Source organism: Sminthopsis crassicaudata, chromosome 5 (assembly GCF_048593235.1).
Source record: "Sminthopsis crassicaudata isolate SCR6 chromosome 5, ASM4859323v1, whole genome shotgun sequence".
In the NCBI taxonomy this organism is placed as follows: domain Eukaryota; kingdom Metazoa; phylum Chordata; class Mammalia; order Dasyuromorphia; family Dasyuridae; genus Sminthopsis; species Sminthopsis crassicaudata.
The window spans coordinates 40967209-40991916 of record NC_133621.1 but is presented as its reverse complement, the minus strand read 5'-3'; the positions used below and the strand labels follow the sequence as shown (position 1 = coordinate 40991916).

The 24708-nt window shown below is 48.4% G+C and overlaps 1 protein-coding gene across 4 annotated transcripts; it reads left to right on the top strand.

The window, feature by feature from the left end:
* The first annotated feature begins 4639 nt into the window (after positions 1-4639).
* TMEM42 (transmembrane protein 42) lies at positions 4640-23797 on the top strand. 4 transcript variants are annotated; one of them, XM_074271670.1, is made up of 4 exons: positions 5166-5190; positions 14707-15054; positions 20658-20804; positions 21893-23797. In XM_074271670.1, the coding sequence occupies exons 2-4, from the start codon at positions 14710-14712 to the stop codon at positions 22031-22033; spliced, it is 633 nt and encodes a 210-aa protein (XP_074127771.1). In that variant the 5' UTR covers positions 5166-5190; positions 14707-14709; the 3' UTR covers positions 22034-23797. The 4 variants fall into 4 exon arrangements, with proteins under 4 accessions (XP_074127770.1, XP_074127771.1, XP_074127769.1 ...); XM_074271669.1 differs by lacking the exon at positions 14707-15054 and having other exon boundaries at positions 4640-5545; XM_074271668.1 differs by lacking the exons at positions 5166-5190; positions 14707-15054 and adding an exon at positions 10154-10579.
* The last annotated feature ends 911 nt before the right edge of the window (positions 23798-24708 follow it).

Genomic DNA, 24708 nt, shown 5'->3' with positions numbered 1-24708 from the left:
GCTATATTCAATCCCTGGACCTCAGCCGACTCAACCCCAGCCCCAGAAGCAACCTCAGCTCCATTCAGGAGTGGTACTATAGAGAGTATAATCAAGATAATTGAGGAGCAGAGTTTACTTGTAACCTGGGTACAGATTGCTAAACTCTTGGCTGCATTAAGACACACATCGCCTTGGTTCTTAGAGGAAGAAAAGATAGATGTAGATAAATGGAAGCTAGTGGGATATGAAATGAAAGAATTTCAAGCAAAAAATGGGCCTCGTTCAATTTCTGCAGAAGTATTTTATATCTACAACATAGTTCAATTAGCCTTAAACTATCAAGCAAGTTGTAGGAGAAGGAAAAGTTCTAAAAATGAACAGAGGAGGAAGTGTGAGGAAAAAAGGAAAGATCAAGATCTTTCCCTAGAGCAAGAGGATTTAAATGAGGAATTATGGTATGATTCTCTTGAAGAAGCTTCAACCCTGCCTAGAGAACAGATTATTGACAGGCCCACATCAACCCCACCTTCAGAGATGGAGGAAGAAAGAGGGGAAGAGGCAGAAACACAAACAGAATTGCCTGTGAAGCAGCCTAAGCCTATGACAAGATTAGAAAAAGCATTGGTTAAAGCTAAGAGAGAAGGACAGGATATAAGTGATTTTATACATGCATATCCTGTAATTGAAAATATTGACTCTGTAGGTAAAAAAAGGAGAAGATATGCACCTTTAGATTTGAATAAAATTAAGGATTTGAAAAAAGGTTGTACCCTTTATGGGGCTACATCAGCTTATGTCAAAATGTTACTAGATGGTTTGTCTTATGAAGTCCTAACCCCGAATGATTGGAAATCCATGGCAAGGACATGTCTGGAACCTGGAGAAAATTTATTATGGCTTGCGGAATTTCATGAATTATGTAAAATTCAAGTCAGATGCAATTTGGAAATAGGAGTTAACACACAATTCACTTTTGAGCACTTGGCTGGTGAAGGTCAGTATGGAGAGAATTCGGAACAGACTGATTATACCATGACAATATATGAACAAATTGCTAAGGCTGCAATAAAAGCTTGGGGTGTCCTCCCTGGACAGAAAGATCGTGGAGAGGCTTTCACTAAAATACAGCAAGGTCCCAATGAACCTTTTGCAGATTTTGTGGGACGTTTGCAAACTGCTGTCAAAAGAACTATTGGAGAAAATTCAGCTACAGAAATAATGACCAGACATCTGGCTAAGGAAAATGCCAATGAGATTTGCAAAAGAATTATATGGGGATTAGACAAAGATGCTCCTTTAGAGGAGATCATAAGACGCTGTGCTACAGTGGGAACAAATGCTTTTTACACCCGGACAATGATGAACGTGGAAAGACAGGGTCCCTCCTGGCAAGGGCCTTCTAGAGAAACTCGGCGATGTTTTCAATGTGGAAAAATTGGACATCTAAGAGCTCAGTGTAGGTATGGAGATACAGTGAGAAGACAGGGTGAGAGAAGACCTAAAACCCCATGTCCAAAATGCAACAGAGGACTCCATTGGGCATCAGAGTGTAGAATAATTCAGGGAAATGGGATGAGGGACCCAGGTCCAGGGCCCCAGGCAAAAAAGACTTGGGGCATGATGGCAGCTGATGTTACACCCAAAGAACCTTTAGAAGGCCAGGACTCTGATTTAATCAATCAGCAGAGAAGCAATCACATGGCAAAAAGGGATTACCTGATAAGTCAGTCAAAAGGCAATCAGATTGCAAAAATGGATTACACTTGGGGAGAATACAGGCCTTTTAAACCAACAGGGCTGTGTCCAGTGCAAACAACTCCAATGTAATTGTCAGATGATGAGAAGAGATTTAGAAAGTGGTAAATAGAAGGAAATTAGATAGGTTAACTGCCTGGGAGAGAGGTTTTGCTTGTATTTCTTCAGCAGGAAAAGGAATCAGATGGGTGCCAACGAGTCATATTCGCCTTATCCATCAGAGAGAGACAGAAAAAGAGAAAGACCTCAAAATAAAGGAGAAGATCTAAGAAATATCTGACACTGAAAGAGCATGGATAATAAGAAGACTGTTAAAGAACTTAAAAACCAGCAGGAATCATTGGACTTCCTCACACAGGATGAGACTAATGGACAATGGACTTATGGACATTTATAAATTTTCAATTTATGATTATTTGATTATGATTATGTTATATACTTCTAGCATGTGTTACATTACTATGTTACTATGTGCTTATGTAATTCATGTAATTATCTGTAATACTTCCCATATTGATGGATTTATGTTTCAAGGTCATTTATGTAATTATCTGTAATACTTCCCATATTGATGGATTTATGTTTCAAGGTCATGACTGTCCTATGTTCTAAATCAAAAGAAAGGGGGAGATGTTAGGATTACTAAGTGAGAACTCAGGTTGTCTGGATGGTGACAAGGTGAGAATTCAGGTTTTCTGGACAATTACAAGGTGAGAACTCAGGTTGACTTGATAGAGGGGGCAAGCTCATTGGCTGGGGTGGTTCTTCCCAGAAGCCCTTGCATTATCCCACGCCCATTCTCTGGGAGGATAAAAAGAGACAGCACTGGGCGCAGAGAGCAGATCGGCCTGGAGAAGGATAAGAGCTGGAGGAGATTCAGAGCCAGGATTCAAGAAGAAGACTCTGCATTGCATCAGGCTTGACGGGGCTCTCTGCAGGAAGGGAAGTCACTTCTTTGGACAAGAGTTAACAGCAACTGCCTGGAGACAACGGTTCACTACAGGAAGAAGAATCTGTCGGAGAGATTTGAGTAGAAGACACAGCAGATCTCTTCCCAGAGAGCGATCCGGCAGCTTCTGGAGACAACAGCTCGCAACAATCTCTTGTTGAAGTTCATTATGTAAAAACAGGTGTGCTGTGTGCACATGTATTTCCTTGAACATTCATATAGTTTTGTGATTTTTTATGATTACTATAAAACAGTCAGATCTTCCCTCTTCCTGCCATCTCTCTCGGGAGACATAGAGCCTTTAAAGAGGCAGGGCAAATTCCAGGTCAGGGCCTATGAGCAGACCCTTAGAGATCTCATAGTTTAACTCCCTAACCAGCTGTATTGGACTGCAATATGTACACTTATCACCAAGCATGAGTATTCCAAAGAATCAGTTCTTCAGGACTCACCCAATTTATCCTTAAGCTTTGGTGATTGAAATCTCTTAGGTCAGGCCTTGTAACTATCTCTTGCCTCACTCATCAGGAAGAGACAACATGGACCCCAGGCTTTACTGGCTCCAAAGTGGAACCAGAACACCAGAAGAGGAGTATCTCCCTTAGCATCTGAAGAAAAGAATAACGATTAAATATTTATTTAAAGGATACTAGCAAATTTTTCATTTGTGTTTGTTTTATGTCTTTTAGACGATAATTGTTCAGAAATTTCAGGTTAGAATTTAAAATAAAGTTTGTTATCAGGCGATTTTCTAATTTTGTTAGTATGTGTGTTATTTCTCAAGCATACAAAGATGGCATGGCTGAGAATAATTACAAGATAAAACTCCATGTTCATCTACACCTAGCCCTGGTCTTTGGCCTGAACTTCAGCTCCCTTTTCAATGTTATGAGTTAAGAGTTCTTTCGCCACTATAAATCCACTCCTGTCCTGGGCATCCATGTGGACTAGCAGGGGCGCTTGACCCCTCATGTCCAGTCATTTGCCAGCCCTCCCTTTCTCCGGGACTAGCCATCATCTCCTTGATGTACTTGCTTTGGGTCTCTCCACTCTTGTGTCTCAAAGCCATTGCCTCACCATGTCACAGGCATTCTAGTTTAACTCTGGGGGTTTGCTATTGTCCCTAAGATCAATACAAATTCTTCTATAGTTGAGATTTTTCATAACCTGGTTTCCACTTGTGCAGCCATAATACAAACTACATTTTTGCTCTAACAGCCTACATTCCCCAAAAACACTGGGCTTAAAGGAAAAGTTGGGTGAGAAATCAGGCTCCGGTACTTTGTCAGTGACACATCAGAGGGGCCTTGTAAAAGTAGTGCAGGTTTATGTGTTACATGGAATGGAAGTACTTGATTGTAACAGGTAGCAGGTTCCTGCTTGGCCTGCATTCTGCTTCCCAAGGGCACCGCTGGTATCCACGGGAGACAGTCGCCACACTGGGCTGCAGCTCCAGGATGCCGGGGAGGAAGGAAGGGAGCACCAGACCAGCCCTCTAGCCCCAAAAGATATCACTAAGACGGTTTGTTTATGCGGCAGTGTCAGGACTCGGCTTGTGCGTCTCTGAAGTAGTGGAGGAAAGGTTTTCAGTAACCTCAGCTGTGAATGGGTGTGACTCCTTGCCGAGTGTGCATCTTCTCTCCTGCACTTGGTGCCCAGCACATAGTGGGTGCTTGACGATTACCTAAGTAAATTTGCATTTGGATTACGCTCAGATTGTGCTCTAATGTTTCAATAGTGTTGTCTTTAAAACAGCACGATGCTGCACCCATATCCGGGAGCTTTGCCTTTGGACTGGCAATCCCAAAGGCCTAGAGGGTTCCTTCAGGATTTCACCCCAAGCGAGGCCCTTAACACAGAGAATGGGGTCAGCACCTTTTCTGGAATAGAACTGCGCGTGCGCATGATGCACATGATGGCAGCACATACGACGCACTTCTGTGCCAGGTTGCTATAACTACCTCTATTAGACGGTGGCATTAGGAGGTTTCAGTTGGCAGTTGGGCGTCTAAGGGAGTAAGGAATTGGGAGATGCCGAGAGAATCGATCCCAGGAGGAGGGAAATGCGGGGATGGAAACGGGCCGTCCGGGGCGGGAGTGGAGGGCGCGCTCAAGCTGCGTGGCCAATAGAAAGCAGTTTGCTGTAGAGGCAACGGGGAGCACTGCTTGGAGCAGCCAGGCGGGAGGAAGAAAGGATCCTGGACGCGGCCCAAAAGAAGCCCGTCTGCACCGGGGCCGGAGGGGTTTCTAGTTAAGCCCCTCCCCCCTGCCCCGAGGTCAGCGGTCCTGGATCCGGCCCTGAGGATGCTCTAAGAGGCGAACCACAGACAGCTCATCTCCCCCACCTCCCTCCTCCCACCTCAGACCCTGAGTGGCGGGTGCGGAGTGACGAAAAGCGGGGGCGGGGAGACGAGAGGCGGGGCAGGAGGAGGAGCCCCGGGCTCCGAGCTGAGCGAGCTAGCTCTTGCTCTTCACAGTGCCGCAGAAGTCACGTGAAGCAGGCAGCCAATGGCGGCACGGGGGCGTGGTTGCCGCAGAAGAAGGAGCACCGGCAGGGACCCGGGCAAAGGCTCCGGCTCGGCCTCGACTCCCGGCTCCGGCTCCGGCTCCGGCCCCATCGCGCTCCCGCTCCCGCTGCCGCTGCCAGTGCCAGTGCCCGCCGCCATGGCGGCCATCCTGGGGCCCAGCGCCCTGGCTCGGCTCCGTTGGGGCTCGGCCTTCTGCTCCATCGCGGCCGGCGGCCTAGGCGCCTTCGCGGCCGCCTTCGCCAAGCTGGCCCTGAAGCCGACGTCCCGAGGCCCGGAGGAGGAGGAGGAGCAGGAGCAGGAGCTTTCTTACCCGCCGGCCATGCAGGCCTGGGTAAGAGCCGGAGCCGGGCCGGCGGGCAGGCGGGCGGGCGGGCGCCTGGAGGGGCTGGCGGGCCGGGAGCTGGGCGCCCGCTGTCCAGGGTGCTGCCCGGGAGGGGAGGGGCAGACCGAGGTCTGGCGATGCCGCCCGTGTGTGCGGAGGGGGCGTCAGGCAGCGTCCCCTTCCTCGAATAGGTGGACAGTCACCCCTGTGCAGTGGGTCTGCGGGGTGCGGAGGGGGCAGAGGCGGGTAGGAGCCCTCCGAGGCGCCCCGTCGGAGCGCGTCTGTGGGGTGGGGAAGGGCTGGAGGGTCATCCCTCTGAAGCGCGCCCTTGGAGGGGGTCTGCGGGGTGGGGAGGGAGCTGGGGAGTCATCCCTGTGAAGCGCCCCACTCTGCAGGGTGGGGAACCAAACTCCTGCAGAACTCTGGGAGAGGGTCTGTGGGGTGGGGAGGGGGCCGGAGAGGACCCTCTGAAGTGTCTCTCGGAGCGTGACTGAGGAGTGCGGAGGGAGCTGCGTCAGAGAGGACCCCTCTAGTGTCCTCTCGGAGCCAGACTGCGGAATCGGGAGGGGGCTGGGGCGGACCCTTCTGCAGAGTGCTCTCCCGAGGACTGCGGTGGGTCGGGGGAAGCTGAGGCGAGGACTTCTCTGCAGTGCTCCTTCCGGGTGGGACTGCGGCTGAGGAGGAGGCGGGGACCAATCCCTCTGCAGCGCCCCCTGGGAGCCAGACTGCGGAGGGGCTTGGGATGACCCTCTGTGCTTCGCCCTCTCTGAGCCGAACTGAGTGGGAGGGGGCGGGGCGGACCCTCAGCCTCACTCTCTCAAGCAGGACTTAGGCTGGAGCTTGGCACTATAGCCCACATCATAGCAGGATTGGGGCGAGGGCGGGCCCTCTACTGCACCCTCTAGGGAGCAGGACTGTTGGGGGGGGGGGGGTACGAAGAGTGGACGCTCTGCAGCCTGACTTTGGAGCAAGATGGAAAGAGGAGGGAATTAAGAGGGGTGGAGCCTGAGGAGTGACAAGAGGGAGGGGGCGTGGCTTGGTGCAGTGCCACCCATCCTGAGTGAGGTAGTAAAATAAAGGCCCTTTGACTTTTCTGTTCTGATGTGGGGGCCATATTTGAGGAAGAACTGTCGCAAGGAGGACAACCAGAGCTCAGTCAGAAAGTGGTTGGCACTGGCTACCAAACGAGGAACTGATTAAGGGGCACTGTTTACCCCAGAGAAAAGACTAGGAGTGGGCACGGCCCTGGGACATTTGAAGGGATATCAGGTAGAGAGGCGGTTAGGCGCCTTTTGCTTGGAGAGAACAGAATTAGGAAGACTCGCTGGGAGCATGATGAAAAGACCTAGTTCATCTTAATAAAAGGAAAACATTTTCAAACAATTAGAGCTTTCCCATGAGTAGAACCCTTTACCTTGTTAAGTAGTTTCCAGTCTCGGGACGAATCCTACAAGAGGGTCTCCTGACAGGGGATGGCCCTTTGTGGATTGGACTGAATGAATTCTGAGGATCATTCCAACCCAGGTGCTTAAAATACTGGAAGAAATCAAGATTGAGGTGAATGAATCTGTTTGAGCTTCATGGTCTTTGTTCCCTTTTGAGATTTCTATCTTATCAAGATTTACATAGATATCTTGGGTTTCATTTGCTCGCTTCCATTTTCTAAGCTCGTGCTGAAAATCCCACAGGGCTAGAAAGGAGACTCAGTCACCTGATCCAGAGGAAGTTGCCAGGCTTCTCCCCAATTAGAGCTGATTGATACTCAGTGATTCTTTGGCACCAACTGGTTCTCACCCAGATCTCCCGACTGCAGCAGAAGCTGGATATTTGCATGCTGAACCAGTTTGTATCCTAAACTGACGAGAAAGACACCAGCCTCTGAGAGGGGCTTACACCAGTTGTTGCTACTGTATACTCTCGAGTTGTGGGGAATTATTTTTCATATTTTGGCTTTGGAAATTTGAGCACTTAAATTGTCATTACAGTAGAACAGGTGTCTTTTTGGACAGCAGACAGTGTAGTGTTTACTATGCTTTATAGTTGGGAAGATCAGCTTCAGCATCATTTCCCTTTTGGCCAAGTCACTCAATCTCTTAAATCCTCAGTTTCCTTGTTTATTTTTAAGTGGATTAGTGGCCTATAAAGCCCCCTAAGTGTATAGTTCCTCCTCCTTTAAAATGTAAGGCCAATGAAGAAGGGACAGATTCTTTTTTTATCTATACCCAGTGCCTGTTGGATAATGGAAACTTAATAAGTGCTATTAATATGGATTTTATCCCAATCACTAATGTCGTCTTTTGGTTCATAGTATTCTACAACAATGCCTGGCAATATCTCAGAAGGGACAGGCTTGTTCATTTATTTGAAATTCTTTTGTATTCCAAGAATACTCATTAAGTAACTGCTATGGTCAAAATTTTTGGAAGCACTGGTATCTGGTGGGATCTAAAAACAAAACAAAACAAAAAAACCCTAAATCAAAGGGAACAGTTGATCTGAGAACTTGAGAGAGAAGTTAAGATTTAAAGAGATTGAGGAGAGGGAATCCATTCCAGGCATGTCATAATAGGTTGTTCAAATGTATGGAGACAGGAGATAGACTGTAATATACAGGGAATAGAACGTAAGCTGGAATGTATTGTATGAATGTAATGTCTAATAACCCTGGAAAGGTAGGCTGGAGCCAGATTGTGAAGGCTTTTAAATTCCAAATAGTAATTTTCATTTTGTCCTAGAGCCAGTAGGGAGGCACTGGAATCAATAGCAAGAGAAATACATGATCCAAGCTCTCTTTTAGTGCTATTGCTTTGGCAGCCATGAGGGGGATAAACTGGAGAGAGGAAGTACTGAAGGCCAGACTAGTTAGGAGGCCACTGCTAAGTGGGTATCGATATGGATCTGGCCTAGGAAAATGGTTGTTAATGGAATAATGGTATAAGGCAGGAAAGTTTGTGGAATTAGGATTGATAAGATTAGGGAAAGGATTAGATACTGAGAATGAAGGAAAGTGGGGAGTTCATGATGATCGAGGTTGTGAGTCTGTAGGACTGACTTAGTGGCCTTGGTCTCAGAAGCATCTGGGCTCAAGTCCTGCTTTTGATATTGGGCTCTAGGAAAAGTCTATGTTTCAGTGGCAGAGTCCAAATACTCTTATACAATGAGTTTCATAGAAGTTGCAAATGAAATCTGAAGTTTAACAACAAAAAATAAAGTAAGTAACGCACTGATAAAACAGTCAGAACTGGACATAGAGTCAGGAAGAAAAGTTCAGTGTGCTTCTGGGTGAGACACTGTTTCCATGTCACCTTCAACTCATTAAGAACACTAATCTCACATCCAACCTTTGTCAATGCTTGTCATTTTGACCTTTGCCACATTTCCTCTATATGCCCCTCTTCTCTTTAGACAAAAAACACAACCCTACTTAAAATATTCATCACCTCTCCTATGATCCTTCAGTGATCTTCTAATTGCTCTTCCTGGCTTTCCTGAATGCAATCTATTTTCCTGGTTATATTTCCCTAAAGATCAGTTCAATGCATGTCAACCCTGCCCTCATTCAATACATTTCAGTGGCTTCCTGTTACTTAGAATCAAATTTGAAATCCTCTGATCTTTAAAGTCTTTCACAACTTGGGCACTTTGTAATTTTCCATTCATCTTACATTCTCTTCATTTTTACTGGCCCACATGATGTTTCTCACACATGAACACTTCATCTTCTCATTCTTTGCATTTATCCATATTTTTCTCATGTCTAGATTCTAATTTTCCCACTCTTCATCTTTGACTTCGAACTTCAGATCTCAGTGAATGACTTACCTGACATGCTATCTCTCAATTTAGAATACCCTTTCCCCTACCACATTCTGTCCTCTTGTAGTTCCTGGTGTCCATGTTTTAGATCTGCTTTGATGGCCTCGAGCTGGTCAGTGTCAGAGGGTTATGGCATTTGTTAGTCCTGGGTCTGTCATTTCAGTCTAGTACAGGAAAAACAAGAGGTTCACACAAAATTCTATTTAAAAAAAAGAGACTCCTACATTTTACAATTGAAATGGACAATTAGAAATCTATCATCTCACAGGGAAAATAAAGAGGAAAGGAAATGGTTTATCCAAGAACATGGGGCAACTGAGTGATACATCCAGGACTGATGCTCCTGGCTTTTTCCAAAACATGCTCTTTGTGTTGGTTAAGTGAGGCATCAAGATGGAGACATGACTGGACAAGATCTAATCCTCAAAGAGAAAATCTTGGATCAGTAACCTCCTTCAGTTTGACCTCAGGAAAATAAAGACACCTTAAAAGAAGGGGAAAGTGAGAGGGAAAGGTGGATTTGCAGCCCAGAAAGCCCCATTTTTTTCTTGGACTGGTTTTGTTAAGAATTGTATGAGAAGTGAAGCTTCCCCGAGTGTTGGGGGGGGGAGGAGGGGAAGGAGATTTCAGAAAGAATTGGGATAAAAGAAAGAGAATCTAGAGGACAAGAAGGAACAGTGGACCAGACTCCCCCAGTGTCGCCTCCTGCATCCTGAGAACGCCAGCATCCCTCCTCCCTCCTCCTAGTTCCGACCCTGCGCCTCGGAGGCGGGGCGGGGCGGGGCGGGGCATGGGGGAGGAGCCCCGGACTTGGAGCTGGGTGAGCTCACTCGCGCTCTTCATTTTGCCGCAGAAGTCACGTGAAGCAGGTAGCCAATGGCGGCGCGGGGGCGCGGTTGCCGCAGAAGAAGGAGCACCGGCAGGGACCCGGGCAAAGGCTCCGGCTCGGCCTCGGCTCCCGGCTCCGGCTCGGACTCGGGCCCCATCGCGCTCCCGCTCCCGCTGCCGCTGCCAGTGCCAGTGCCCGCCGCCATGGCGGCCATCCTGGGGCCCAGCGCCCTGGCTCGGCTCCGCTGGGGCTCGACCTTCTGCTCCATCGCGGCCGGCGGCCTGGGCGCCTTCGCGGCCGCCTTCGCCAAGCTGGCCCTGAAGCCGACGTCCCGAGGCCCGGAGGAGGAGGAGGAGCAGGAGCAGGAGCTTTCTTACCCGCCGGCCATGCAGGCCTGGGTAAGAGCCGGAGCCGGGCCGGCGGGCAGGCGGGCGGGCGGGCGCCTGGAGGGGCTGGCGGGCCGGGAGCTGGGCGCCCGCTGTCCAGGGTGCTGCCCGGGCGGGGAGGGGCAGACCGAGATCAGCTGTTGCTAAGCGTGTGAGGAGGGACTCCTGGGCAGCGCCCCCCACCCCGAATAGATGTGTGGGGTGGAAGTCACTCCTCTGCAGCAGGTCTGCGAGGTGGGGAGGGGGCAGAGGCAGGTAGGAGCCCTCTGCAGCACCCCGTCGGAGCGGGTCTGCGGGGTGGGGAGGAAGCTGGAGAGGAACTGCAGTTCCCTTGGTAGTGGGTCTATGGGGTGGGGAAGGGGCTGGGGCAGGTAGGAGCCCTCCGCAGCGCCTCTTGGGAGCGGGTTTGAGGAGTGGGGAGGAGGCTGGGGAGTCACTCCTTTGCAACCTCCTCTCGAGGTAGTGAAGGGGCTGGAGAGGACCCTCTGCAGTGTCCTTCAGAGCGGTGGGTGGGGAGGGGGCGTGGCTGCGACAGGGAGGACCCCAATGTAAGGTCTTCTCGGAGTGGGACTGCGGGGTTGGGGAGGCGGCTGGGGCGGACTAGTCTGTAGAGCCTCCTCAGAGAAGGACTATGAGATGGTGAGGAGATTGGGGACTCCTCTGCAGAGCTCACTTCGAGCGGCACTGGATGAGGGGGCAGGGCGAATTTCTTTGCAGCTCTCCCTTAGAATTCGATTGCAAGCTGGGGAAGGGGCTGGGGTTTACTACTCTGCAGTCACGGATTGGGGAGGGAACTGGGGAGCATCCTTCGAGTAGACAGAGTGGGGAGGAAAAAAAAGTCAGCGCAGGAACGCCTCCGCAGAAAGAATACCCCCGCAGCACCCCCTCGGAGTGGGATTGAGGGATGGAGAAGGAGGGAGGGAGGCCCCTTTGCAGTATACCCCGCGGAACTGGTGCTTTTGGAAAGGGCGTCCTATCCTTCAGCAGAACCTCCTCGGAGCCGGACTGATGAGGACAGAAAGGACCTCACCCCACCCGCAGCCTCTACCCTCTGAGCAGGAATGGAAAGGGCGGAAGGGGAGGCCTGGAGGGAAGAGGGATAAAGGGAAGAAGTATGGCTTGATCAAGTCCCCTTACCATGAAAGGTCAGGAAGGGCGAGTACATGATTCTGCTCTATTGTAGTGATCATAGTTGAGGAAGAACCATCTCTGACCTAGAGGACATTCAGGGTTAAACCGGGAAGGCGGGGGGGGGGGGGGGGGGGGGGGGTAGGGGGGGGTGAGGGGAGCCACTGGCAACCAAACGAGAATTCGATTAAAAGGGGATGGGAGATGTGTTTCACCTAGAGAAAAGACTAGTAATGGGAAACAAGGGCACATGACACATTAATCGCTGTGTGATAAAGGTATATCATGTGGAAGAGGAGATGGTTTTGTCCTTTTGTTTGGCCCAAGAGAACAGTACTAAGAAGACTCATTGCTGAAGGTGGGGAAATTTTATTTCCTCCCGATTTTGGAAAATGTTTCAAATAGTTGGAACCTTCCCAGGGTGGAACTGATTACCTTGCAAAATACAGTGCTCCCCATCTTAGGAGTCTTTCAAAAACAGTTTAAAACATCTTTTATGAAGGATATTTTGGAGAGGAGTATTTTAGGTGTAGGTTAGACTGGATGACATAAGCAGACACTGATTCCAATTAAGAATTTTCAAACAGTCTTGAACCTATGGAGTTAGGGAAGCCCGAGTCTATTTGAACCTTGGAAAATTATAAAGTCTCTGTTCCCAGTTAATCTGTCCAGATTTTTACATTGAGATCCTGGGTTTTATTGCTGCCTCTAATTTTCCAAGATTGTGCTAAAAGGAGTCAAGAACAGAATGGATAGACAGTTACTAGTAAAGCAAAAAGAAACCTATTGCTAATGTTTCCCCTGTTTAGATCTGACTGACATCTAATGGTTCTTTGACCATGCTAATCCATATTAGCATAGCTGTCCTTCCCATCTTTGGAATAAAAGGTTCCTGTCTGGATAATGAATCATTTGGGACCTTAGAATATAAAGGAAACAACTGGGAGGAGCTTGTGCCACTCTCTGGTGTTACTATGACCAGAATGTTTTGTTTTGTTTTGTTTTTTAATTTCCATTATTGACAGTATGCTTTTATACAAGAGCATTCAATAAACATCAAGCACCTGTTATCACCAAAGTACTTATATGGGAGCTAGTAGCTGGTAGGATCCAAAAGATCTTAAGTCAGAAAAAAAAATAGTTGATCTAAGAGCTTTAGAGGGAAGAGATTTAAAAGAAGCTGAGGAGGGAATCCATTTTAGTCATATCAGAGTAGTCTGTTCAAATGTGTGTAAACAAGAGAGCTGTCATGTATAAGGAATAGAAAGTAGGCTGGGATGTAGGGTATGGATGTAATGTGTAAATAACCCTGGGAAAGGAGGCTGGAGCCAAATTATGAATGGCTTTAAATGCCAAATAGTAATTTATATTTCGTCCTAGCATCAACAAAAAGACACTGAATCTTTTATAGCATGGGAATTATTTGGTGCAATCTGTCGTTTAGCAGTATTGCTTTGTCTACCAAGTCGGGGTTAAATTGGAGAAAGCAGAAACTGGAGGCCAGACCAGTTAGCAGGCTACTGCTAACTAAGCAACAATAAGAGTCTGGACTAGAGGGAGAAATGGGATGGTTGCAAGAGAGATTGTGAAAATAGGATTGAGAAAACTGGATGATTGGATGTGCAGAGTAACAAAGTGTGATATCCTGCAAGAATGCTATTTTACTTATTGTTGGGAGCGCAGGTTACAAGGTTAGGAAGATCTAGCTTCAAGTTCTGTCTTTGACACATGATAGGTCTGTAGCTTTGGGCAACATATTTGCCTCCCAGTGACCACCCAGCAAGTAAAATTTCTAATATAAATAAAAAATACATAAGGTAAGTAACTCACTGTGACAGATGTGGGAGCTGGTTTTGGAAGCAGGAAGAGCTGGGTTTAAGTCCTCTTTAAACCCATACTGATTCTATGCCTCTGGGAAATACTTTTTTTTTTTTTTTTTTTTTTGGCTATGGCAATTAGGGTTAAGTGACTTGCCCAGGGTCACACAGCTAGGACGTGTTAAGTGACTGAGACCAGATTTGAATTCAGTTGGTCCTAATTTCAGGGCTGGTGCTCTATCCACTACACCACCTAGCTGCCCAGGGAAAGACATTTAATGTCTCCAATCCTTCGTGTTTTCCACAACTCACTGGCACCTATCCCATATATCTTAACTGCAATGAAATCTTGATTTTTTGATCTTCATTACATCTCCTGTTCATATCACCTTTCCTCTACTCACACAACTATTACTCTAGTTCAGATATCAACAGCCTCTCCTCCTGACCATTGCAGTGGGCTTCTGATTGCTCTCCCCACTACCATCTACATCAACACTTAGTTGACAGAGATATTTTCCTAAAGTTACATTCTGACCATGTCGCTCCATTCTGACCATGGCACTCCTTCCTTACTCAAAGTACAATGACTTCCATTTGTCTTCCCACATTTGATAGGTTTTTTCACATCCACACACATGATAAATACAGACTGCAGACTACACGGCACACATTGCTGTTCCTTCCACACAGACCACGTCCAGACCCTGCGCTCGTGGCTGGGCCGTCCCCCACAACTATGATATTCGCCTTCCACCTCATTTCTTCAGTGTCCTTAGTAGCCCATTTCATGATCGATCTTCTCCTTGTCAGCGAGGACCTTTCCTTTATCCTCCCACTTTCTGCAAGTCTGAGGGTTGCTGACATATTTGCATCTTGCATCCCCTTATCCCTATTAATGACTGTAAGTATGTTGAGGGCAAGAGCAATATTGCAGCTGTCTTCTTGGGAACTAGGACGCATACCAGGGCTACACCGCCACTGATGCTCTTCTCTAGGACCCTGGGCCAGAGATCAGCTGTAAGGAGCTTGTCCTTCAGGCATTGGGGGCGGAGCCTTGTATTGAGCCAAGCTCCGCACCAATGGAAAACTGCTGAGGGAAGGGGCGGGGCAGGAGGAGGAGCCCCGGGCTCCGAGCTGGGTGAGCTCACTCGTGATCTTCACAGTGCTGCAGAAGTCACGTGAAGCAGGTAGCCAATGGCGGCGCGGGGGCGCGGTTGCCGCAGAAGAAGGAGCACCGGCAGGGACTCGGGCAAAGGCTCCGGCTCGGCCTCGGCTCCCGGCTCCGGCTCGGACTCGGGCCCCATCGCGCTCCCGCTCCCGCTGCCGCTGCCAGTGCCAGTGCCCGCCGCCATGGCGGCCATCCTGGGGCCCAGCGCCCTGGCTCGGCTCCGCTGGGGCTCGACCTTCTGCTCCATCGCGGCCGGCGGCCTGGGCGCCTTCGCGGCCGCCTTCGCCAAGCTGGCCCTGAAGCCGACGTCCCGGGGCCCGGAGGAGGAGGAGGAGCAGGAGCTTTCTTCTCCGCCGGCCATGCAGGCCTGGGTAAGAGCCGGAGCCGGGCCGGCGGGCAGGCGGACGGGCGGGCGCCTGGAGGGGCTGGCGGGCCGGGAGCTGGGCGCCCGCTGTCCAGGGTGCTGCCCGGGCGGGGAGAGGCAGGCCGAGGTCTACGGTGCCGCCCGTGTGTGAGGAGGGGGTCTGCGAGGTGGGGAGGGGGCAGAGGCAGACGGATCCCTCCGCAGCACCCCATTGGAGCGGGTCTGAGGGTGGGGAGGGGCTGGAGAGGACCCTTGGCAGTATTCCCTCAGAGTGGGTCTTTGGGGCGAGCAGGAGGCTGGAGAAGACCCTCTGCAGTGTCCCCTCATAGCGGGTCTGTAGGGTGGAGAGGGGTGGGAGAGGACTATTCTATAGAGCCTCCTCGGAGTGGTACTGTGAGATGGGGGGGGGGAATTGGGGAGGACTCTCTGCAGCGTCCCTGGGAGTGGGCCTGAGCTTAGGGAGGGGCGAGGGTGCACCCCTCCGCAGTGTCCCTTCAGATTAGTACTGTGGATGGGGAGACCTTCTGCAGTGCCCTCTGCGAGCAGGACTGCAAGAAAGGGGGCGGAACCCTGAGCTGCGGACCCCCTGCAGCGCCTCCGCGATTGGGCACTGAGGAGAAAGGACGCTCTGATGTATCCCTCCACAGAGCCTCCTCGGAGTCAGCTGACTGGGGTGGGTTGGACTTTTCTTCTAGATCCCCCAGCAACCAGACTGGGGATGGGGGGAGCCATCGAAACGACAGAAGAGAACAACTTGGCATAATGCCCACCATACTGAGTTAGGTCTTGAAAGAAGAGAGCTTTAATGCTCTTGCATTGTTGTGGCCATATTTTTGGAAGAGTTGTTGATAGGGCATCCAAGGCTCAACTGGGATGGGGGCACTAGCAATCGAATGAAAGTATGATTAAAGAAAGAATGTTTAACCTGGAACATTTGAGGGGGATGTCAGATAAAGGAGAGATTGGACTGAGGTTGGCTGTCCTCAGTTTTTGCATAACTAGGGAACTTCCTAGATGAATGGTGAAAAATATTTCCTTTGGATAAAAGGAAAACAATTTTAAATAATTGGATCTTTCCCAAGATAGAGTAGATTATTTTAGACATTATAAAATTCTCCTTCTCTAGCTTTTCCAAAACAAACAAACAAACAAAAAAACCTGAAAGACTTCTTGTCAAGGAGGTTTTTATTCTGTTAAGCAATCAGTGTTTAAATTGGATGATTTCTGCAGATCTTTCTAGTTTAGACACCAGTTGCTTGAATGGCTTGAAGATTTGGAAATGGAAGAAAGGAAGGGAGTCAGTGTTTGAGCCATGGAGCATTATGAGGGCTTTGTTTCCAACAGAGATTTCTACTCCAGCAGGATTTCATTTTGGGATCTTAGGTTTCACTGCTTCTTTGTTTGCAAGAATCTACTGAAAGTATGTCAGTCAAACTGTCATTAACCACCTACGAATGTGCTAGGCATTTTACTGAGTGCTGGGCATAAAAAGAAGTCAAAAAACAATCCTTTTTTTTTTTTTAATGGGGAAGATAACATGCAAACGATGCAAAAAAAGATATGTACAGGACAAATTTGATGTATTCAACAGTGAGAAAGCTCTAGAATTAAAGATGATTGGCAAAGCCTTATTGTATGAGGTAGGATTTTTTTTTCTGGGATTTTAGAGAAACCAAGAGACAAAGAAAAGAGAAAGGGAGAAACATTGAGACAAAAGAAGATGAGGAAAGAGATAAGGAGGAGAGAGAAATTCAAGAGAGGCAGAGGGAGAAGGGGAGAAACTGAGAGGAGAGAGATGATAATACCCAGTGAAAATGTTCAAAATTTGGGTGTGGAGTATCCCATGGGGTGGAGAAAGCAATGAGATCTTTGCTACTGCATAGAATATGTGAAGACAAGTGTGAAAAGACTGGAAAAGTAGAGAGCACTTAATGGAGAGCTTGGGCTGCCTGATAGGGTTTTATATTTAGCTCTTTAGGTGATGGTGAGACACTGAAATTTGCTGAGTAGGACAGTGGTTGGATCTGAGCTGGGATTTAAGAATAATGGGAGTGAAGAATCAGGGATGATGGAGAAAAGTGAAAAGAGATTCATGTAGTATTGCTGAGATTCTTTCCTGTTTCGTGGTAACTGGCAATCACACATCCTTTGTCTACTACTGGTCCTCTCCTAGATCTATCCTGCCCCTTCTCCATTGGGTTCCACAGCAGGAGATGACTATCAATGATGAAACATGTTATAACCTAGAATAGAAGGTAGCAGCTTTTGCTGATTCTTGGGATACCTGTGCTGTAGATTGTTTTCCACAAAGCTATAGTTTGGGGTGATTTTTCATACTTTGGCTTTGGAACTCAAAAATCATTAAATTGGTAGTAGTTGTGATTTCAGAGAGCATCACATCTTTTTTATGTTGCCTGTGAAGTTGCAAAGTTTGTAGAGGGCTGAATTTGGTGTCCTGAGTTTCAATCTAACTCAAGCACTAGTTGTGTGACTATGTGAGTCTTAATTACTCTTTGCCTTAGTTTCCTCATCTTCACAGTGGGGAGGTTGGATTCAATTTCCTCCAAAGTGTTTTCTAGCTCTAAATCTATAATGATATGAAGCATGTTGTCTTCCCCTTTAGCCTGGAAGATCCTTGTTTAAGGATACTGAAGTTTGTCACGTAGTGGGTACTTGATAAATGCTTATTAATTTACTAATGTGGATTTTGTCCTAATCCCTTTCCTCCCTTTTTTTGTTCAAAATATTCCACAAGGGATGGCAAGTTGTCAGAAATGGTAGGCCAATTCTTCATTTATTCATTCTTAAGGAATTAATTCAGGCATACAACAAAAATTTATTAAGAACCTACTCGAGCCATAATGTGTCAGAAGGATTAAAAGCTTGTGGGCTTTTTAGAGGAGCTGGCACTTGAGCTAAGCTTTGAATGAGAGAAAAGGATTCTAAGATAAAAAGCAGGAAATACATTCAGTCATCATCATTAGTCTGTGGAAATGCATGAAAACAGATGAACTGTCATTTGTGCAGAATAGAAAGCACACTGGAACATAGTGTGTGTGATTTTAATATTTAATGACCCTCCCAAAGTAGAATGTAGCCAAAATGTGAAGAACTTTAAATTATAAAACGGGGTTAATATTTTATGTTAAAATTCATAGAAAGCCATAGACGTTTGCATAGCATGGAAATTACTTGGTCAAGCCTGTCTTCAGGATTTGTCTTTGGCCAGTCTGTGGAGAAGACCACGAGAAGAGGCTGGAGGCAAGACCAATAAAATAGGAAGAGCCCCTTCTGAGGGGGTGAACAGAGAGAAAGGACAGAATCAAGAAACGGTGAGAAAGCAGGATCAGGGAGCAGGGGAGAGTCAAGGCTGATTCTGATGAGTAATGGATGGGGAGACTCTGGGGGGCTCATGTCCTGCCTTTGATCCATGAGAGATGGATATACTTTGGATCACCTACCTTTATCATCTCGGGCCCTAAGTGAGATCTTGGCTATGAAAAAACAAAAAGGCACCTAAATCACTAATTCCAGAGCAAACTTCGAATACTGGTCTTGGAGGCACCAAGACCTGGATCCAGGCATGCTGCTTTTGGGATGATGATGTTTGGCTTGAGGGAAAAAGATGCTCCTCCATGTTTTCTTTCTAGCTGTGGGAGATTGGCAGTGTGGCTGCAGTTGGGGTTGCTTTTCTAGAAATGGGGGTTTTTAATCTGTGTGAGCAGTGAAACTTCCCCAAGTGTTGGGGTGCGGAGGGGTAGGGGGTTCAGAAAAGAACTGGGACAAAAGAAAAAACGTCAATGAAACGTAAAGACAGAAGGAGCAGTGGACCAGACATCCCCAGGCTCACCTCCAGCATCCTGAGGATGCTCTGAGATGCAAACACCAACATCCCTCCTCCCTTTTCCTAGTTCCCATCCTGAGCCGCGGGGGCGTGGCGTGGTGGGGACGCGGCAACGAGAGGCGGGGCCGGAGGAGGAGCCCCGGGCTCCGAGCTGGGTGAGCTCACTCGTGCTCGTCACTGTGGCGCAGAAGTCACGTGAAGCAGGTAGCCAATGGCGGCGCGGGGGCGTGGTTGCCGCAGAAGGCGGAACACCGGCAGGGACCCCGGCAAAGGCTCGGCCTCTGCTCCCGGCTCCGGCTCGGACTCGGGCCCCATCGCGCTCCCGCTCCCGCTGCCGCTGCCAGTGCCAGTGCCCGCCGCCATGGCGGCCATCCTGGGGCCCAGCGCCCTGGCTCGGCTCCGCTGGGGCTCGGCCTTCTGCTCCATCGCGGCCGGCGGCCTGGGCGCCTTCGCGGCCGCCTTCGCCAAGCTGGCCCTGAAGCCGACGTCCCGGGGCCCGGAGGAGGAGGAGGAGCAGGAGCTTTCTTCTCCGCCGGCCATGCAGGCCTGGGTAAGAGCCGGAGCCGGGCCGGCGGAAGGGCGGGCGGGCCGGGAGCTGGGCGCCCGCTGTCCAGGGTGCTGCCCGGGCGGGGAGAGGCAGGCCGAGATCAGCTGGTGCTAAGCGTGTGAGGAGGGACTCCTGGGCAGCGCCCCTCTCTGAGTAGAAGTGCGGTGTGAGCAGTTACCCCTTGGCAGCGGGTCTGCAGAGTGGGGAGGGGGCTGGAGAGGACCCTCTGCGGCGCCCCCTCAGAGTAGGTCTGCAGAGATGGTGGAGCGGAGGTCGGCCCCCCCTTAGAGCTGGAGTAACAGGTTGAGAGGAAGGGGGAAGGGACACCTCTGCAGCACATCTTTGGAGTAGCTCTGAAGATGGGGAGGGAAGGGAGGACCCCTCCTGCAGTGCCCCCTCCGGTCCTGACTAAGTATGAAGGTGGGGGCTGACCCCTTTACAGCAGCTCCTCTAAGCAGAACTAAATGGGGAGGGAGGCGATCCTTCTGCAGCGCCCCCTGGGGATGGAAGTGCTACAAGTGACGTTTAGGGGGACTGACTCCTTGGAGGTAGACTCCTCCCTATTTTCTCTCTTAGAGTGTTACTGAAAGTGGGTGAGGGATCACTGTATCGTCCCTCAAAGAGGGACTGGATGTTGGGGGGGCGGAGGTTTTTCCGAGGAAAGGTGACTGTCCACACTGAATTAAACTCACCTGCTGCGGAATCTGTGTCTGAAGTGGACTGTCACTGTCCTCCGGGAGGACCTTCCCTCAGGTCAAGGACGCTGCGGCAGAATCTCAGTATAGTCTGCAGGTCCTTGTTCTCTTGTATCCCTCCACCCATAGTTCCTCCAGGGCTGCATCTCCGCCGGCGCAGAATAATAACTACAAGTGTTTCCATCTAAGGTTTCCAGAACAGCTTACAATCACCTGCAGCTCTGGTTTGTGTGATAGTGTTGTGTTTGCGTCCTGCTCCCCTAAGAAGCCTTCAGCTCCTTGAGGACAGGGACTAAGGCGCCGCTCCGCAGCGTCTCTTGCTGGTCCTATCCTCCGGGATCCTTAAGTGTTCTCTGACACTGGGTAGGAATGATGTTCCTATGGAGCTGACACTTAGAGGGGGCACTTCGGAGACTCTCTGTCTGACATCTCTGTCTCATGGGTGAAAATGTTCTGAACTCCCCCCCACCCCCAGCCCCTGCCCCTTCACATGAACTTTGTGGGCCTCTTTCCTTCCCTTGCAGCTGACCCTGATGTTCCGGCTGATGGCCTTTTCCTTGATGATTGTCAGCAACTCCCTCATGTGGGCCTTCTTTTCCAAAGCGCTCAGCATTTCCTCCTCGTCTGCTACGGCCTCGCTGACAATGACCGCTTCTAACATCATTGCCTCGGTGAGTGACCAGGGCTCGGCCAGTGTGCGAGCTTCTCTGAGCTCTGTTTCTCCTGGGAAATATAAGATGGTGTGGGGCAGTGGCCAGAGAGAGCGCCAGTCCTGGAGCCAGCGAATAGTTAGACCCTGAGAGGATGGGGCAGGAGAGGACTAGAGAAGGGAAAGGGCTTATGACAACTCCAGGGCCCATTCTTTGTTGAATTTGTTGAATGAATTGTTATTATGCATCAGGAGAGGGAGTTCAGAATCACAGATTTGGGTTAGGAAAAAAAATAATACATGTTTGTTGAGATCCAATAGGACTTGGGAAGTTTTATTGCTTCTCTGAAGATTGCTGACTTCCTTGGTGTGAGTATATTATCCCCAGCCAAATCCTAAGTCCTTTCCCCTTTAGCAGACGGTGGCAGGGACCAGTGGTGATTTTTGGCAAATTGTTTTCTTTTGCCTTTGTATCCTAAGTGCTAAGTGCTTAGTGTATCACACAGTAGGTGCTCACTAAATGTGGTGATGAAAACAAGCCCTGCTCTTGGGACCAGCTGCATTCAGGCCTTATCCACCTGATGCTTTAGGGAGGGTTGGTCCTTGGGTCAATGACAGGACTTTGCTTCTGAGACTTCCGAGCAGGCAGGGAGATGCCGGTTCTGACTGTCTGTCTCAGAGGGACAGAATGAAGCTGAGGAAGAACGCAGGCGGTTGTGGTAGTGACTGCAAGCCCGGACCTTGCACCTGGGCTCAGATCTTGGCTCTGACTCCTGGTGCAATTTCTCATAGACCTCAGTCTCTTCATCTACAAAATGAGATGATGGGACACCTGAAGTCCTGTGAGCACCAGATCCACAACCCTATGTCCGCATTTCCCATGTCCCCATTGCACTCTGGCTTCTGATGAGGTCACAGCTCAGAGAGTCTTCTGGGGGGGGCAGAAAGCAAAGGCTTGGGGATGGGAGATGGAGTCACAGGACTCCCATGGGATCAAGTTGGCTCGGGGTGACAGTGGGCCCCAAACTAGCTGAGGAGGAGTCACCAGGTACCCCAAGAAGTGGGGCTGAAGGATGAGCTTTCCCTTCTCTGTGTCCTCTGTCCCTCCAGGCCTTCCTGGGTTACCTGTTGTACGGAGAGTACTGTGCGGTGATGTGGTGGGCCGGCGTCGTCTTGATCCTCTATGGACTGGCACTGATGCACATAAGCTCGTCGGCCGACGAGGAGCTCGAGGAAAAGAAGAACCAGTAGGGCCCCCCCAAAGGCAACCGTTCCTCGTGCTGTTGTCAGCCCTTTGGGACCCCCGGCCTCCATAAGGCCACCGAGTTCTGGGGGAGCAGTTGTGTTCTGTTGTTGTTGTTGTTTTTTTAATTCCTATCTATGGAAGAAACCAATGCTAGACACCATCTGATTGACTCATGCTTCAAGGATCTCTTCAGGCAGGGCGTGCTCATGTCTCTAGGCCTCTGGCAAGCGGATTTGTGCTTCTGACCCGGTTGGAAAATTCTGCTAGATGTCTAGAAATCCCAGGGAGAAAGCTGAGTTCTTGCTGGAGTTGTGGTTCGGATGGATCTGTTCCTTGTTCCCAGGGGACAGATCCTAGGAGGAGGCTTTGCCTCTGGTGAGTGTTTCTCCTTGGGGCATCCTAGACAAAATGGAGGAGGTTGACCTTGGGGTTGACCTTGGGTCTGAGTTTTTCTTGCTCTCTCTCTGTGGAGCTCCAGTGATGCCAGAAGTATGTTTATCACAAACCCTAAATCTTAATTTCTTGGGATTTATTGGGTATTGATATATGTGCCAATAACAATTACTAAGCACCTAGGTGAGACCAGGCCCTGGGGAAACCAAACTGTGAGACCGTGCCATTCCATGCTATTCTGTGCCCTGGAGGTATATGTAGTCTGTTTGAGGGGGAACAAAGAAGAATGATACTGAATAGAAAGTGATTAAAAAGTTCCCCCCCAAAAAAAAAAAAAAAGGAGGGAAGGGATAAAAAAAATAAAGGGAAGATCTAAGAACAGGGTTTCTTAACCTTTTTGGGACATGGGCCCCTTTGACAGGCTGATAAAGCCTCTTAGTCCCTTCTCAGAATATGAGTTTTAAAATAATTAAACAAAACACATAGGATTACAAAGCAAACTCAATTGAAATGCAGTTATCAAAAAAAAAAAAAGATTAAAACAAACAAATACATGGACACCCAATTTAAGAATTCCTAATCTAAGACAATGCATCAGAAGACATTCAAGAAGGTGCCCAGGTTAAGAACCCCTGGTCTAAGACAATGTGCCATAAGGAACTTTGAGGAGGAAGAAGACCTTTCAGTTGGGGAGGGATCCAGAAAATCTTCACAGAGGAGATGGTTACCGAGTTGGTTCTTAAAGAAGATTTTAGAAAGAAGGAAGTGGAGAAAATGAGTTGTACGTAGGGAAGAAAGACTTGGCAAATGGAGGAGTGAGGAACAGCTAGTTGTCTAGTTTGTGTGAAGGCAGAATTCATGGACGAAGGTTGTAGGAAACAAGGCTGAACAGGGAGCTAGGAGCCAGACTGGAAAGGATTCAGATGCCAGGTGCACCTGCTAAGAGGTCTCCTAACCCACAAGTATTTACTAAGCTCCTACTATGTGCCAAACACAGCATTAAGTGTTGGTGATACAAGATAAAAAATGAACTACCCCACCTTTTTAGACAATATGAATGTTACTGTAGACTGCATAAAGTGCTAAATACAAATCTGTACAAATCTGTATGGATTCTACTTCCACAGTCTACAAAATATAATCAAAATTTACTCTTAATTCTTCTATAGCACTTGCGGTTCCGACAATGATTTGAACATCCCCAAAGTATATTAGGGAGGCTTTCCACAGTCTGGCTCCCATCTTTCTCTTTGGGTATGAAGGAAGAAAGTCACCCCCCTCCCAAAGAAAACTAAAGCAGAGAGATTGCTCAGAGAAGTATGGGATGTAATTATAATGAGTATTCAAAATAAAACTGAATTCTTAAAAAAAAAAAATCGATAAACATACAGTTGATGCCGCTCTGGGGCCTCCTCAGCTCACTGGTGAATCCCTGGCCAGGATCCCCATTTCCTGAAGAGCTCTAACCATGCCTGTGCTTGCTTCATGCCCAGCTCTCTCCCACCTGCCCCACCTGCTTAGCAGCCTCACCCTCGCTTGATTCCCCAAATCCCACCCCAGCCCCTCTTTATGTGTTGTATTCCTGCATTAGGATGTAAGCTCCTTGAAAGGAGGAACTGACTTGTTTGCTTGTATTTGTATAGTATAGTGTCTAGCATGTAAGTGCTTAATAAATCTAGCAATCAAAAAGAGTTGTTGTTCTGTTGCTATTTTTTAAAGCAAGAATTAAAATTTTCATGTTGAGAAAAGGAAATTTATGACAAAAGCAAAAGAAATTTAGAGATTGATTCATATGTCTCAATGCTATATTCTGTTGTGCCTAAATTTAAAAAAAAGTATGATTTCCAATCATTTCTAGGACACAAACATGGAACAATTGAGTTGGAAGAATGTTCCTTGATGAGATGAGAATAATTTAATATTGTAATATTAACTGTTCGAATCATGGTATTAATGCCAAGGGTTTCAGTCCTGCTTCCCACCATTAATACTGATAAGTTAATTAACTTCTTTGAATTTCCTCAACTCCATGGTGAAATGAACTTCTTCATTTTAAATAGGCACTATCTCTCCCTCTAGGATGTCATAAGTAACAAAGAATATAATAGTCAAGAATATAAGTTCATAACAATCACAATATTAGGAAAGGCCCATGGAAGAAGGGATTCTTTCTGGCCAGCAGCTTCAGGGAAGAAGGACGTTGATGTGGGGAGAGAGAAAAGATGCTGTTGCCATTATAGGCAAATGCTTCACACTGGAACACAGAAATGAAAGTACAGCAAATTTA

Bases quoted from the DNA above. Each gene is read 5' to 3' on its own strand.
- TMEM42 (XM_074271669.1), top strand. From the start codon at position 5,195: ATGGCGGCACGGGGGCGTGGTTGCCGCAGAAGAAGGAGCACCGGCAGG. The intron at 5,546-20,657 runs GTAAGAGCCGGA...CTTCCCTTGCAG, and splicing joins CGCCGGCCATGCAGGCCTGG to CTGACCCTGATGTTCCGGCT. The intron at 20,805-21,892 runs GTGAGTGACCAG...CTGTCCCTCCAG, and splicing joins CTTCTAACATCATTGCCTCG to GCCTTCCTGGGTTACCTGTT.